Genomic DNA, 14364 nt, shown 5'->3' with positions numbered 1-14364 from the left:
AGCATTGCGTGTTGGTAAAGCTGTTGCAGTTGTTAGTGTTGAGCTGAGGAAGAAGAAGACTGGTAAGATCATTGCTCAAGGTCGCCATACCAAGTACTTTGCTCCTCGTTCCAACCTTTGAATATTTTTTTTTACCAAACTACATTACTTACTAGCTATACTATTTTTTCTATATTCAAAGAACAAATTCATTTGCATTATCTTATCTTCTTAAATAAATTGTTCGGTTTGTTTTAGTCGGAGAGAATCATGAGGTTTCCACTCCTTGTGTGAGATTTACCCCCTCCCCCTAGCTAGGATTCTTCTATATGCAAATAAAACCAAGTGATGAACTATGTGTTTTGTTTCTTCTTCTTATAATAATAATATATTTTGATAATACTTGGAATTTTACATCACGATGGGTTGATGATCTCTTTTATCGGTTATTTAAATCGAATCGAACGGATATTTGTTTCCATGAGTGATGTGCAGTGAAGAACCACGTCTTGTCGTACGTCTTAGCAGCGTTCTGCTCTTTTTAACTCTTTGACTAATAAAATTAATTGAATGTCACTTCTTAATTTTATTAAATAAAATTAGTAATTACTATTAGACTAGCATTCTTTAGCCATTTTCTAATCTTCCATTAACGATTTATCAAATTTATCGGTGAGTTTTGTATTTATTACACGCTAGGTGTGTGAATATTCAAGATATGCTACTCCCAAATAAATAATAATCATTGTGACGGGCGACGTAAAACACGAGATACACGAGTTTGGTTTTTTGTCTAAAATGGAAAAGTTACTAAAAGGTCAGAAATCAGAATGATGATGACCAAAATGACGCAGGTGGTGGTGGGATCAGATTTTGTCGAAAAGTATATTACAGTATTAGCAGTTGAGATATGTTGGTATATGTTACTTTTCATGTGTCTATTGCTATATTTTTATTTAAACACATTTTTGTTTTTGCATCTTTATAACGTTACACGAATTTTAAAAATATCATTCATTCAAAAATATGGCTATACTTAGTAGCAAATATTGTAACTAATATGATTAATATTGATATAAACTATATTTTTGGCAATTTTACTCGTCAAAACCACCCCATATGCTGTAAGTTAATCGTTCATTAAATAACTATATCATTCATGATGTCAAGTTTGTTCGCAAAAAAAAAAAAAAATCATTCATGATGTCAACTTCACATATATAATAGTATAATATATATATATATATATATATATATATATATATATATATATATATCCCCCACTAGATGCATTCTTAAGAAATGAGTTTCAAGAGAAAAAAGTCAAGACAAAATTAAGACGAGAAGAGAAGAGAAAAATCAAAAGGAGAATTCAATGTTGTGTTGAGTTAGTGCTACCCCTCGCAGTCTCAATCTTTCTTCTGCCCCAAAAAATAACAATTTTGTAGACTTTTTCAAACCCAAAGAAATGGTGAATCCTTCTGGTAATGCTCTTCCTGTCTCTTTCTATCCGTTTAGCATATATAATAATATTGTTCTTTTTATAATTCTCTATCTATTATTGAGTCTCTTGATTTGTTTGCTATACAAGGAACAACAGATGTCTCTGGTGGTGGTTGTAAATCAACTCATCTCTTCCTCGCTTCTCTTGGTGGTCTTGCCGCCGTAGTAGCTGCTGCGTTTGCCGGAGAATCACTCCTTCGCCGCCGGAAACTCTATCAAGGTGATCCCATGGGGATTAAAGACGATAAAATCGCCCCTTTAATCGAGAGGAAAGATTCAGGTCGACGACCAAACCTCGAGAGGTTCTCCCACTATGTTGGTTAGTCGTATACTTACATCCTCGATCGATACATTTCAAGATTAACACTTCTGCTGATATATATATATATATATATATTTTTTTTTTTAAAAAAGAAAAAATAATTGCAATTGTTTTCAAGTAAGAAGATAGAAAAAGAATCAAGATCAACTATATTATAATAATAATAATAGAAAAACAGATAAGTATTTCTTGGGCTCTTCCTTCCCCCAAATGATCATTTTCATTTGTGATCATGGAAAGTATATGCAAATAACGAATTTATGAGGACTTGTATGCAAAAATAACTTGTAATATCTTGTATGGAAGCATTTGTATTTGGACTTTGGTGATAAAAGATTTTAAAATGGACTACAATACATGGACCACCTCTCTCCATTAATGCTAGAACGACCTTTCACCCAAACAAAAAAAAAACCAATATTGTTAGAGACTTTTGTAAATTTTTCTTTTAACCATTATTTTCTCTTTTGTATAATCAATCATGTGATCATGTATTTGATTAGTACATAAACGTATGTGTAAAAATGCAGCAAGACAGCTAGGATTTGAGGATCCAAATGAATACCCGCAACTATGCAAGTTAGCAAATGCATATTTGTTGAAAACAAAGGGGTATGATGAGAATGTGTTTGAGTATCTGGTGAATGAAGCTGAGGCTGACTCTCTCTATGTTCATTTCCTTGAAGAATTTGACCGATGCATTCTCACTTATTTTGCTTTTAACTGGAACCAATCTTCCAACCTCATCTCTCAGGTACCTCATTTTTTATTTTATTTTTATTTTAACGAAATACAACATAATTCGCGCAATTGCTTATATGAGTGTAACTTTATAATGTAGTTTGCTAGGTGGGTTAGGTTATTTATTATAACCAACCTCCAGTAATGGGTATGAATATGAAATATTATCATATAATTCTCTTTTGACTTTTATTTACCATAAAAAAATGACAGGTGTTAAGCGATGAATCCGACCAGAAAGTACCAAAACTCAAGGATTTTGTGATGGCAGCGACGAGGTGACTGATTGTTCCATGCATTGAACGCATTGAACACATTGAACAAAAGCAAAACTTGTAACGGGACGGGATGATAAAATAAATATAATCCTAAATAATAGTCATTGTAGAACACTAAAGTTGACCACTTCAACATAACTTTGTAATTTCGAGTGATGGCTTTGTTAATAACGTAGGAAACAGAGGTTCGAGAGGGTGACAAAAGACTTGAAGGTGACAAGGGTAATTTCGACATTAGTAGAAGAGATGAAAGCCATCGGAAGCGGAAGCAACGAGCCTCACTGTACGGAGGTAATGTCTCCGGTGGCTCACAGCAAACGAAGTCCCGTCCTTCTCCTTATGGGTGGTGGAATGGGTGCCGGGAAGAGCACCGTCCTCAAAGATATCCTCCAAGAGTAAAACACACCTTTTTCTTCTTCTTTTTTTTTGTAGAACTTTAAATTAATCAGGTCTGCAATTTTCTTGCATTTTCTTTAATATGTATATATGTGTATTTGTAGGTCGTTTTGGTCGGAGGCAGAGGCGGACGCGGTGGTCATAGAAGCGGATGCGTTTAAGGAGACGGATGTTATTTATAGAGCTCTTAGCTCTAGAGGTCACCATGATGATATGCTTCAAACCGCTGAATTGGTACGTTGTTTCTTAGTTCTAGACGTCCTCAATTGTGTGGTTTCACTTAAAGTAACATTCTAAATGCAAAATCAACCAAACCTGTAAATAACAAAGGTATATATAAGTCATAAGATATAAGAATGCATGCATTATCTTCTTCTTTAACTTGCTACATTTTTTTTGTTATTTCCTTATATATTTTAGGTTCATCAATCATCGACCGATGCTGCATCGTCCGTACTAGTAACGGCATTGAACGAAGGACGTGATGTGATAATGGATGGAACATTATCGTGGGAGCCATTCGTGGAACAAATGATCGAAATGGCAAGAAACGTCCACAAACACCGATATCGAATGGGCGCAGGCTACAAGGTGTCTGAAGACGGGACAATAACGGAAGAATATTGGAAACAAATCGGTCAAGAAGAAGAGGCCAAACAAAATGGGAAACAACAAATCTTGAAACCTTACAGAATTGAGCTGGTCGGTGTGGTTTGCGACGCTTATCTCGCTGTAGCAAGAGGCATACGGTAAAGATTTGATCAAATTTCACATTTCCGAGGATATTAACTAGCCGTTAGCTGATGCAATTATCATGGTAATTGTAACCAAAATTTTGTGTTTTTAAAAATGTTACAGGAGAGCTCTAATGGTGAAGAGAGCAGTGAGAGTGAAATCGCAATTGAATTCACATAAGAGTTTCGCAAACGCATTCCCAAAGTATTGTGAGCTTGTTGATAACGCTAGGCTTTATTGCACTAATGCTGTTGGTGGTCCTCCAAGGGTAAATAAGTCAAAGTCAATTAACCAATATGTAACGATGTCGTTTGTACATATAACATGCTGACGTGGTTTTTTTGTAATTGGTTGCTGGATGGTGCAGCTTATAGCGTGGAAAGACGGAAGTAGTAAGCTTCTGGTAGACCCAGAGGATATCGAGTGTCTAAAACGGGTCAGTAGTCTTAACCCGGAGGCAGAATCCATTTACGAGCTATACCCGGACCGGAGCCAAATATGCAAGCCCGGTTCAGTTTGGAATGACGTCGTTTTACTCCCGTCAAGGCCCAAGGTCCAGAAGGAACTTAGCGATGCAATCAGGAACATCGAAAAGGCCCAACTGAAAAATTGATGATATTGTGAACTAGACCCTCGAAATTCTTATCTTTTGGTATTTGTCATTTGTTTTGTTGTGTTTCCTTTCTTTTTTTGTACTAGCCTCTAAAATAAGTTAATAAAAATATAAAAATGGGAATTTGAGTTTTTTTTTGTTGTGAGTTATTTTTACGGTTGCTATAGTCAAACCAAAACACATAGATGTCTCACAAAAAATATTGTATTTGTGTAAAGCCTCACGAATGTACTAGTCTCCAAAAACATTGAAAAACAGTAGATTTATAAGTTTCAATTGTTATAAAGCCCAAATCATGTATTATCTATAAATAACTAATTTTGTCACAAGTTAAATATCTTCTTTTTTTACTCATCATCACTCTGATGTAACAATATGTTACTCAATTAAGGAAAACTTCTTAGACATCATATCATATATTATCCAATGTTCCGATTAAAGTCCTTGATTTCTAATGGTTCGTTTGTATTACACAGGACTAAATAAATAATTTTAAAACGTTTCGGGTTGATATTGAAAAACATTATAATAAAGACCCTAAAAACAAAATAAGAAGTCTTAAAGACTAGGGTTTCTCAAGTGTCCACTATAAATAGTTTTAGTCGAACAATTTTCTTCTATTTCTCTCTTGCAAAGACCTCACAGCAGCCAACAGTTTCCAAGCTTAGCCGTTTTTGGGGGTTTTTATCCATTTGCAGAGATCTAATCATGGTGAGTTCTTCCATCTCAGTCTCTCAGTCTTCTCTGTTTTACATTTCTCGATTGCTGAAACTATCTCTCAATGGTGAAAAAAATCTGTAGGCGGATGTTGAACCAGAGGTTGCTGCTGCTGGAGTGCCAAAGAAGAGGACGTTTAAGAAGTTTGCCTTCAGAGGAGTAGATCTCGATGCTCTTCTTGATATGTCTACTGATGACCTTGTCAAGCTCTTCCCTGCTCGTATTCGCAGAAGGTAAAGAAAAATGCCTTCCTTTTAAAACCCTAGACTACTAGTCTCCGTTTTCAGAGTTGTTCTGACATTTTCTGTTTGCAAATTGTGTTTCATTTTCATAGGTTCTCCAGAGGTTTGACGAGGAAGCCAATGGCTCTGATTAAGAAGCTCAGGAAAGCGGTAATCTTTTTCATTTTTCCCTTTCTTATACTGTTGTCAAGTAGGCTTGTCGAATGGTGCAACGTTTGCTTTCAGTGTTTCGATTCTGTTCACATGGCTGAGTCAGTGTAACTGGTAGCTAGTTGAATCTAGTTTTGTTAACCAAATTTATTGCTAGTCTGTTTGTGCTGTCTTAAGTTTTTTTTAAGTTCATGTTTATTGAGTGAAATGTGGACTGTTGATGCTATTTTTTTTGATTTGATGTCTTGTTTTGTACATTGATACCTTTCAGTTTATAGAGTTCAGATTATTGAGTTCAATGCTAACTTAGTTCTTGTTGGATTAGATTCTGACTAGCATGTCTATTGTATGTTTTCTTTCTTATAATGAGTGTTGAGTATGAATAGCTACTCCATCAGTTACTGAAGTTTGTCTATCCTGTCTCTGGAGTTAACTCTTATGAGTGCTGCATTCTGTATATACCTTGACACTATCAGCTAAAACATTGGTCAAGTGTCTGATACAAACTCGTTTTTTTTTGCTGGTTGATTAATAGAAAAGGGAGGCACCACAAGGTGAGAAGCCAGAACCAGTGAGAACCCACCTGAGGAACATGATTATTGTCCCTGAGATGATTGGAAGCATCATTGGTGTCTACAATGGTAAGACATTCAACCAAGTCGAGATCAAGCCTGAGATGATTGGTCACTACCTGGCTGAGTTCTCTATCTCATACAAGCCAGTCAAGCACGGTAGGCCTGGTGTTGGTGCTACCCACTCTTCCAGATTCATTCCTCTTAAGTGAAGAGCTTACTATACTGTGGAATGTGTTTGTTGCTCGTTACATGGTCTTTACTTTTGCTTTTGCTAAGTATGTGGATCCTTGTTGTCTTTGATGCTTTATAATGAGACTATTAGATATTTCATCAACAACTCTAGCCTTTTGCGTTTTCATTTTATGTGACCAAGAATTGAAATCAAAAATATCATTTTGGAGTTTTGTTATGTTTGTTGTCTGTAGAATATAGTTTTGATTTTTACTATTGATTTTGGTCAATTGGTATAATTTCATGTTTACAATTTTCTTGCTAGTTGCTAGTATCTTGTTTCTATTAATAAGGTAATATATTTAAGTTGTTGCATTATACACGAAAAACTGAAAACTAAGGTGAATGATCTCCAACTGAATGTGCGAAGAGAGAATTACATGGTTTACTGGTTCACTAATACAACGTTGTGGTCTTAAATGGGCTTTCTTAAATTGGGCTTGCCCTTATCCGGCTTACTGGTTCGCTAACACAACCCTTAAATGGGCTTTCTTTAATTGGGAGTGCCCTTTCCCAATGAAGGTCTCTCTCTCTGTCTACTTAACCACCACTTTTGACTTGAGTTACCATCTCTTAACAAAAAGGTCTCCTCTTCTCCGTTGCTGAGAATTTCTAGGGTTTTCGAAATCAAATCTAATCTAACAATGGCAAATCAAGTGATCTCAGGAATCAAGGAAACAGCAGAATCGATCACCGGTGCGGCTCGTCCATGGGGTGATTTCCTCGATCTATCCGCCTTGAGCTTCCCTTCCTCCATCGCCGATGCCACAACTCGGCTGACTCAAAACCTTACTCACTTCCGCATCAACTACAGTATCATTCTCTCTATCCTTGTAGCTCTAACTCTAATCACACGTCCCATCGCGATCCTCGCATTCGTCGCCGTCGGTTTAGCTTGGTTCTTCCTCTATTTCGCTCGCGAGGAGCCTCTCTCGATCTTCGGATTCACCATTGACGACGGCGTCGTGGCGGTACTTCTCATTGGTCTTTCGATCGGGTCGTTAGTCACAACAGGAGTATGGCTCAGAGCTCTCACAACCGTTGGATTCGGTCTTCTGGTTTTGATACTACACGCTTCGCTAAGAGGAACGGATGATCTTATGAGTGACGATCTGGAATCACCTTACGGACCGATGCTCTCTACCGCCGGCGGTGGTAACGACGGCGCTCGTGGTGATTACAGTGGGATCTGATTTGATTACGAATTTGGGGATTTTAGGGTTTTTTGATGTTTGTAAATTGTCATTGTTTCCTCTGTGTTCATTATTGTTCATGACAAAACTAACCCATGTTGAAACCGGTTTAGAAATAGGAGCGATCCTATCCGGTTCGTTGGTATTCTACAGCAATAGCAATGAAATTTCCTTCAGCCAGAAGAACCCTTTCTTAGATCATTAGGCCTCTTTGAGACATCTCGGAGAAAAGTTTCTTCTGGTTTGCATTCGATTAAACAGGTCCAACGCTTAATTTTGTTCAGCGGTCTGTTTTTGCAAATACAATTAATGAAACTCTGTTCCCAGGACAGAATACGTTAACCAGCGTAACAAAATCAGACTCATAAGTCATAACCAAGTTTCTATCATATCTTCCCAAGAACAAATGCCGCAAGAAAGAACCGAAAGCAATCGGATCTTCTCATCTCTACCGAGAGAGTTGGAGAAAGAAATTAATCGGCCCAACGATGGATTTCACCACGGCCGGCGAGGAATCGGAATTGGATTATAATACCTTAGGCCCAACCTCCTAAAGGTTATGTCCTTTGGAAAAAAAAAAAAAAAGGTTATGTCCGTGACATATATTATGCTGTTCAGGCCCAATATATTAAAAAGTAAGATTGTTTTAATTAATAAAATGATTCTAGAATTATTATTTTTCGAATCAGCTTAATAATTATAAATGAAATTTTGGCTATTAAAATAGTGACTTGTAATTTTCTGGTGACCATTCTGATCATAAATCAATAGCTATGATCTATGTTTTTTAATTAAAAATATTAATTACTGGTGTTAAGCAAAAATTAATTAATGATAAGTGTGAGAAACTGTATGTTAAAAAACAAAAACTGTTAAAAAGTGTAGATTATTATTTTCCTCATCTTCTAATATTTTTATTTTTCGTGAGTGGTATTATTTTCTGCAACTTTCGTAGTTTCTAAATGTTATAGAGAATTTTGCTACCTTTTGTAATTAAAATTTGTTGTTTAGAAAAACTTTTAATTAATTCCATAAGCTTATTTTCTATAGAGAACTATTACTCCATTTCTAATTTCCCTATAACTTTTAATGACTTTTCTATATCCAATTCTTAAATAATGTATTATGCGATAATTTTAGTTTGGTGAAGAACCCTCTAGAGCATCAACTTGTCAAATTAATTATTGACCCCATCAACCATCGAACATGCTTCTGCCTGATCCAATAAATATTTGAATATAATTATTAATATTCTGAAATTCAAAACATTTCAACGTAACTAATTGTACAATGTTTGTGTTTACACATACACTTGTAGACATTTGAGCCCACCCGTTATTAATATATTTTGATAAAAATTATATATGATTGATTACGATAATAAAATATTATCTTATAAAAAAAATTAGTATTAAGGAAAAAAATTAAATTTCAGATACACAATTTTTTTAAATATAAAAATCAGTTGTGTTATAAAATCAAATCAAACGAAAAAAAAATCATAAATTTAACTTGACGTACAGGCGAGGCAAATCAAACTCATAATCTCACATATCCTAAACCATTTTCTTTGACCACCAGAAAAACGAAACAATTTTATAATCATGAATTTAACTCGTTTTCATATTTAATTGATCGCTACCACCTATGTTTTCGTGTTTTTTATTCAATGTTTTTTTATTTTTCATATTCTTTCTTGTCATTTTGATTGTCAATTGATTGTCAAATTTTGTGTTAATTGTCACATTAACTTTTACCGTTTGGTTCTTCGTTATACTCTTTTTCTTCTTCTTCCTCGTCAACTTCTTCACATTCTTCCACTGAAAAACCTTTTTTTAGACTACCACACAACTTGTTAACCCATCAAACTCCAAGAACAAAATCATTTCTTTTCTCATAAAATTTGTGAAATTCATGATTACCAGCATAGTCAACACATGCACCCAATTATTGACAATTTTATCCATATACTTATTTGGTTTTAAATCCACGCGTTTAGAAATTTCTCAAACCAAAATCCTTACTTGGTTTCTAATATTTTAAAAACATAATAATATATACTAATAATTATTTATTTAATATGAATTATATGATATATAGAAATATGAGTACACTATAAAAACATATTAATTATAAATAAATAATATCAATTATATTATATCATCAAATAATATAAACCGTATCATATTATCAAATAACCGTAACCGTATATAACAGTAACCGCTTGAACTGTAACTGTATGTTAAACAATTCTGGTTAAGGTTACAAAAATTTCTAATCATAACCAATGGTTAATAAACCTTAACTGTGACAACCGTAACCATGGTCATGCCTATGTATAGCTAATAAAACATGTGTGTTTGTCGTCCATCTTTCTTCTTTAAACCTCAAAATTTGACTCAAATATCAAATTAAGGTCTTGCGATGTCAATCTTTTTTCCTTAAACCCAAAAATAAAAAATTAATATCAACTCATCTCTAAAATCATACACAAAAATATGTTTTACAACTCATAAGAAATAAAAAGCACAAATGTAGATAAATAAGATAATTTATGTTTTGCATCAATATTTATAATATTTTAAACTTTTAAAAGGTTTCGAAATATAAAATTTGAACCTTTTAAATATTTTCAATATTTATAATATTTTAAACTTTTAAATTTTATAACTTATAATATTTAAAAACTTTTTAAAAGCTAATAACTTTTAAAAGTTTCAATATTTATAATATTTAAACTTTTAAAAGGTATTAGCTTTTAAAAAGTTTTTAAATATTATAATATTTTTTTGAAACTGTTTAAAGTTTTAATTTGATTAAATAAAAAACCAGATCAAACCAAATAAAACTTTTAAACTTGGACGCCTGATAAATCAAACTTTTCTGTTTATTCGTTGTTGGAAGCATATTAATCTTATTTATACTGGTTCTGAACCATTGTCTAAAAAATTTCTAGCCGATGTGGGATATTGTGCTTAGTTCTTTGATTCCCATAAATTTAAAATTTTCCTTTTTTAGAAAATTCTGTAAATTTAAAAAATGTTAATGAATGACATAATAAATCATGATAGGTTGTTTAAAATAATTGTTAATATAGAAAATTGTGGAAATTGTATAAAATGTAAATAAATGATATGTCAAATTTCTATTAGTTGTTTAAAATCCTATGTAGGCGACCTTAGAAAGTTATAACTCATATTTTTTATTAGTATAAATTTTATATATATATGCATATGCATGTACGTTGAAGCGATACATTCATAAAAACTTTGATTTGTTCGTTTGGGATTCAACATCTTCTCCATGTGCTTCCCCATCTATTAGTATTCACATTCTCAATTTTCTTTTATTTCATATATATATATATATATATATATATCATTCTTTATACTTTTTAACGTTGGACATCAAATTAATTAATATGTGCTAAGAGAGACATATGCTAGCTCCATTAAGATATTCATTATAGAGAGGCTGTTTGTGTATAATTATATGATACACATCTTAAATAAATTTAGTTGGTATAAAAGTTAACATTCCTGATTAATATAATGGGAAATGAATGAAAAACAAAGGTAATGAAATGAAGAGACCCATGAAGATGCACATGGCATTGCTCCCTCTCTTCCCTATGGGTCCTCTTTCTCTATTTTCATTCCTCCAACCAAAGCCATTTATCACTTTACTTACGAAAAATTCAATATACAATCAAAGTGAATCCTTTCCATGCATTTTTTTTTTAATTATATTCGATTTGATAATAACGTATGTATATTGTCATTCTAATTATACCGACTTCGAACCAATGCTCGGGGAAAGTTTATTTTATGGTCACATACTCGATCTCTATGATCTTAACTTAGTTTCAAGACATGTAGAAACCAAATGTATATCGTTTTGCATTCAGAAAATAACTGAACAGATTGTAATTAAAGAAAAGTAATGTGACGATAAAGTTTCCTTGGTGGAATGAAAATCATATTTTACTAATATGATCAATATACACATTTTTACAACACACACAAAAGATGTTCAAATTATTACACATTTTCCATTACAAATGTCTCGAATATTTAACTTAAGTTCATTACACATAATAGCATACAAACTATATCTACATACCAAATCCAGATCAAAACACAGACAATCAAAAGAAAATTGAACAATGCATTTTATCGTAACAAAAAAGCAAAAACAAAAAACAATTAACACCAATAAATGTGATAACTCAAATATATAATCATTACCACAAATTCTTTTTGACTTCAAGCTCTGCTCTTGCACTTCTCCATTGCCCTCGGAGCTGAAATATTTTACAATTAGTAAGCAATAAAGGAGTAAATAAATTATTTACAGTAGTATATTGTGTGAATATAAAATGCATCGGTCGAAAATACATACCGAGACCAATTGCGTCAGATCCCTTCATGAGACGTAAACGTTTGCATGTATCAACGAACATTCTAATAAACAAATAAATTAAACCACATGGTTACTAATTATTGGGAACAAAATAAATGAAACGAATAAGTTAATTAAGCTTTAATTAAATCGTAACTAGAATTGAAGAAGACTTACGGCCAAGGAACGTCGCCGACGAGCATCCAATCACCGTCTTTGTCTTCATAAGAGGGAACATAGTCCCAACTATTCACTAAGTCCATCAATTTCCTCTCATTCATAAAGTCTATCATCCCTTCTTCTCCTCCATATTTTCCTAAACAAATTATCTTAGCTTATTTAATTTCCTCGATAAGAAAAAAGATTGGGTGCAAGATGTAAAATATACATTTTAGTTCAGCTAACTGAACGAAACGACTATGAAATATTCGGTCCTCAAAACTCGGTCAATTCTAGTTTGAATTAGAGTTAGAGATCCTCTGCGATATGTTAGGGACATCACTCTTATTTTGTAACTTACGAGTCTTTATATACTCTGTAATCTCATTTGTAAATGATCAAGCAAATACGAAGACTTTCACTAACTAACTAAAAGAAATTTTGATCTTTTCGATTCATCCTCAAACGGGACTAACATATTACTTGATACCGGTACTTTATATGTGACTTATCATCATAAAAAATTAGAAATAACTAATCATATTTATATTTTCTTTATATATAGTAACAACTAGCTAATATAGTTAAAGATGCATGGTAAAAGAAATGTACATATAAAACGTACCCATGGTAAAAGAGCTGAACATGTTGGACAAAGCATTAGAGAGCTCGTCGTAACTTTTATACATCCTCAAGTCGACTTTCCTCAAGTACGGTGCTCCGTCCATAGACACCTTCACGAACGCTGCCGCCTCTGGGCCACTGCTTGATTTTTGGCACGAAACCATCACGTTCTTCCGGTATGATCTCACCGGTGGCCATCCCACAACTTGTGCCCTATATTCATCAAGATTTTATTTATATAAACTATAGTCAGCTACCGCCAGATCAATTTGACGTGATTTTCACATAGATTTTTTTGCATGAGACTTTTGGTAAATTGCTCATCAAGCTTAACTCTCGTATAAAGATGTTATCATCTAAAAATAAGAAAGAAACAAAAAAAATTAAAGGAAGATTGCAAAATAAATCAAAAAGGACAAATTAGTCAAAGTACTTGGCAGGAGGCTTGGCTGGATCTTTGGGACAAGAACTCTTGTCCTTAGAATCAAAAGTCACGACGCCATGAGTCGTAGATCCTTCTTTATTTTCAGGCTCATTGTTCAGATTCAGCTTCAGATCAACCGTCTCTGAGAACCCTCTCTTGTTTCCAGTTACGGGAGCCACCGTGTCTCCGCCGGGAAGACCTAGACACAACTCAGTCTCCCTCAGATTCAGCTCGACACTGCCTATCATTATTAGCCTCTCTTCTTCTTCTTCTTCTTCTTTGGAAGGTGATGAGGAAGATGGAAATTTAAATGGTTTTATAAAATAATACAAAGTGAGAGATGAGTCTGTATTATATCTCTGTCTAGGAGTTAGCTGCATGTGTATGTCGTATTTAAGAGATCTTTGGTTAAATAGTTTTTGACACGTGGAGGAATCTAAGCCCTTTGATGAAGTCATCCTGCTCGAGTTTAGAGACTAATCACTGCTCACTTTATTCAATTTACTGTTTTATTTTTGTATCAATATTATTCAACTTACTGTTATTGGATCTTTCTTAAGATTTATATTGTAGCTACATACATAACCGTCTTAATTTTGTTTTGGAGTTATAAATAATTTTGTAATAATTTTCTAAGATTTTTTTTTTAAGATATTAAACTGCATATAATGGTGTCTCAATATGTGTATGTACTATATACATTATATATCATATGGACTCAAAACCTGTATATATATACACTTAATTTGTTGTTTATTATATGTGGAAAACTACCCATTTTAATATCACATACTTATTTTCGTATAGTTCCAAATGTAATGTAGTTTACAAATAGAGAGATTCTTTTGGGTGGCGAGGTCGCAGACATATCATATGAGAGTGTATCAGTAGATATGTACATTATTATTAGTATAATTATATTATGCCTTTTTGACTTCTAGATATAATTATTAACTATGTATATTTTTCATTTTAATTTCTTTTTCCGTAAGATTCTTCGCCGGAACCTTCCAATTATGCATATCACATCCACATGATTCAATTATTCATCCCACAATAAAAGCGCAGCCCTCTTGTATAT

The 14364-nt window shown here is 33.3% G+C and overlaps 4 protein-coding genes across 5 annotated transcripts; 3 read left to right on the top strand and 1 right to left on the bottom strand.

Annotated features, from left to right (window-relative positions):
• On the top strand, positions 1273–4700 carry LOC104738946. Of its 2 annotated transcripts, none has more exons than XM_010459166.2 (9): positions 1273–1463; positions 1580–1801; positions 2335–2558; positions 2759–2823; positions 3000–3218; positions 3324–3453; positions 3640–3968; positions 4078–4222; positions 4322–4700. In XM_010459166.2, the coding sequence occupies exons 1-9, from the start codon at positions 1448–1450 to the stop codon at positions 4565–4567; spliced, it is 1596 nt and encodes a 531-aa protein (XP_010457468.1). In that variant the 5' UTR covers positions 1273–1447; the 3' UTR covers positions 4568–4700. The 2 variants fall into 2 exon arrangements, with proteins under 2 accessions (XP_010457468.1, XP_010457467.1); XM_010459165.2 differs by having other exon boundaries at positions 1571–1801.
• Positions 5179–6660, top strand: LOC104738945 (40S ribosomal protein S15-1). Its single transcript, XM_010459163.2, has 4 exons — positions 5179–5278; positions 5369–5517; positions 5619–5676; positions 6212–6660. Exons 1-4 carry the CDS (start codon positions 5276–5278, stop codon positions 6458–6460), a joined length of 459 nt encoding a protein of 152 aa, XP_010457465.1. The 5' UTR covers positions 5179–5275; the 3' UTR covers positions 6461–6660.
• LOC104738944 (PRA1 family protein D-like) lies at positions 6979–7855 on the top strand. The gene has a single exon (XM_010459162.2). The coding sequence runs from the start codon at positions 7127–7129 to the stop codon at positions 7673–7675; it is 549 nt and encodes a 182-aa protein (XP_010457464.1). The 5' UTR covers positions 6979–7126; the 3' UTR covers positions 7676–7855.
• LOC104738943 (auxin-responsive protein IAA17) lies at positions 11693–13644 on the bottom strand. The gene is made up of 5 exons (XM_010459161.2): positions 13293–13644; positions 12861–13072; positions 12254–12392; positions 12077–12138; positions 11693–11978 (listed from the first exon to the last, which is right to left on the bottom strand). The coding sequence occupies exons 1-5, from the start codon at positions 13529–13531 to the stop codon at positions 11941–11943; spliced, it is 690 nt and encodes a 229-aa protein (XP_010457463.1). The 5' UTR covers positions 13532–13644; the 3' UTR covers positions 11693–11940.

This window comes from Camelina sativa, chromosome 14 (assembly GCF_000633955.1).
Source record: "Camelina sativa cultivar DH55 chromosome 14, Cs, whole genome shotgun sequence".
Taxonomy (NCBI): domain Eukaryota; kingdom Viridiplantae; phylum Streptophyta; class Magnoliopsida; order Brassicales; family Brassicaceae; genus Camelina; species Camelina sativa.
This window is presented reverse-complemented; position numbering and strand designations above follow the sequence as displayed.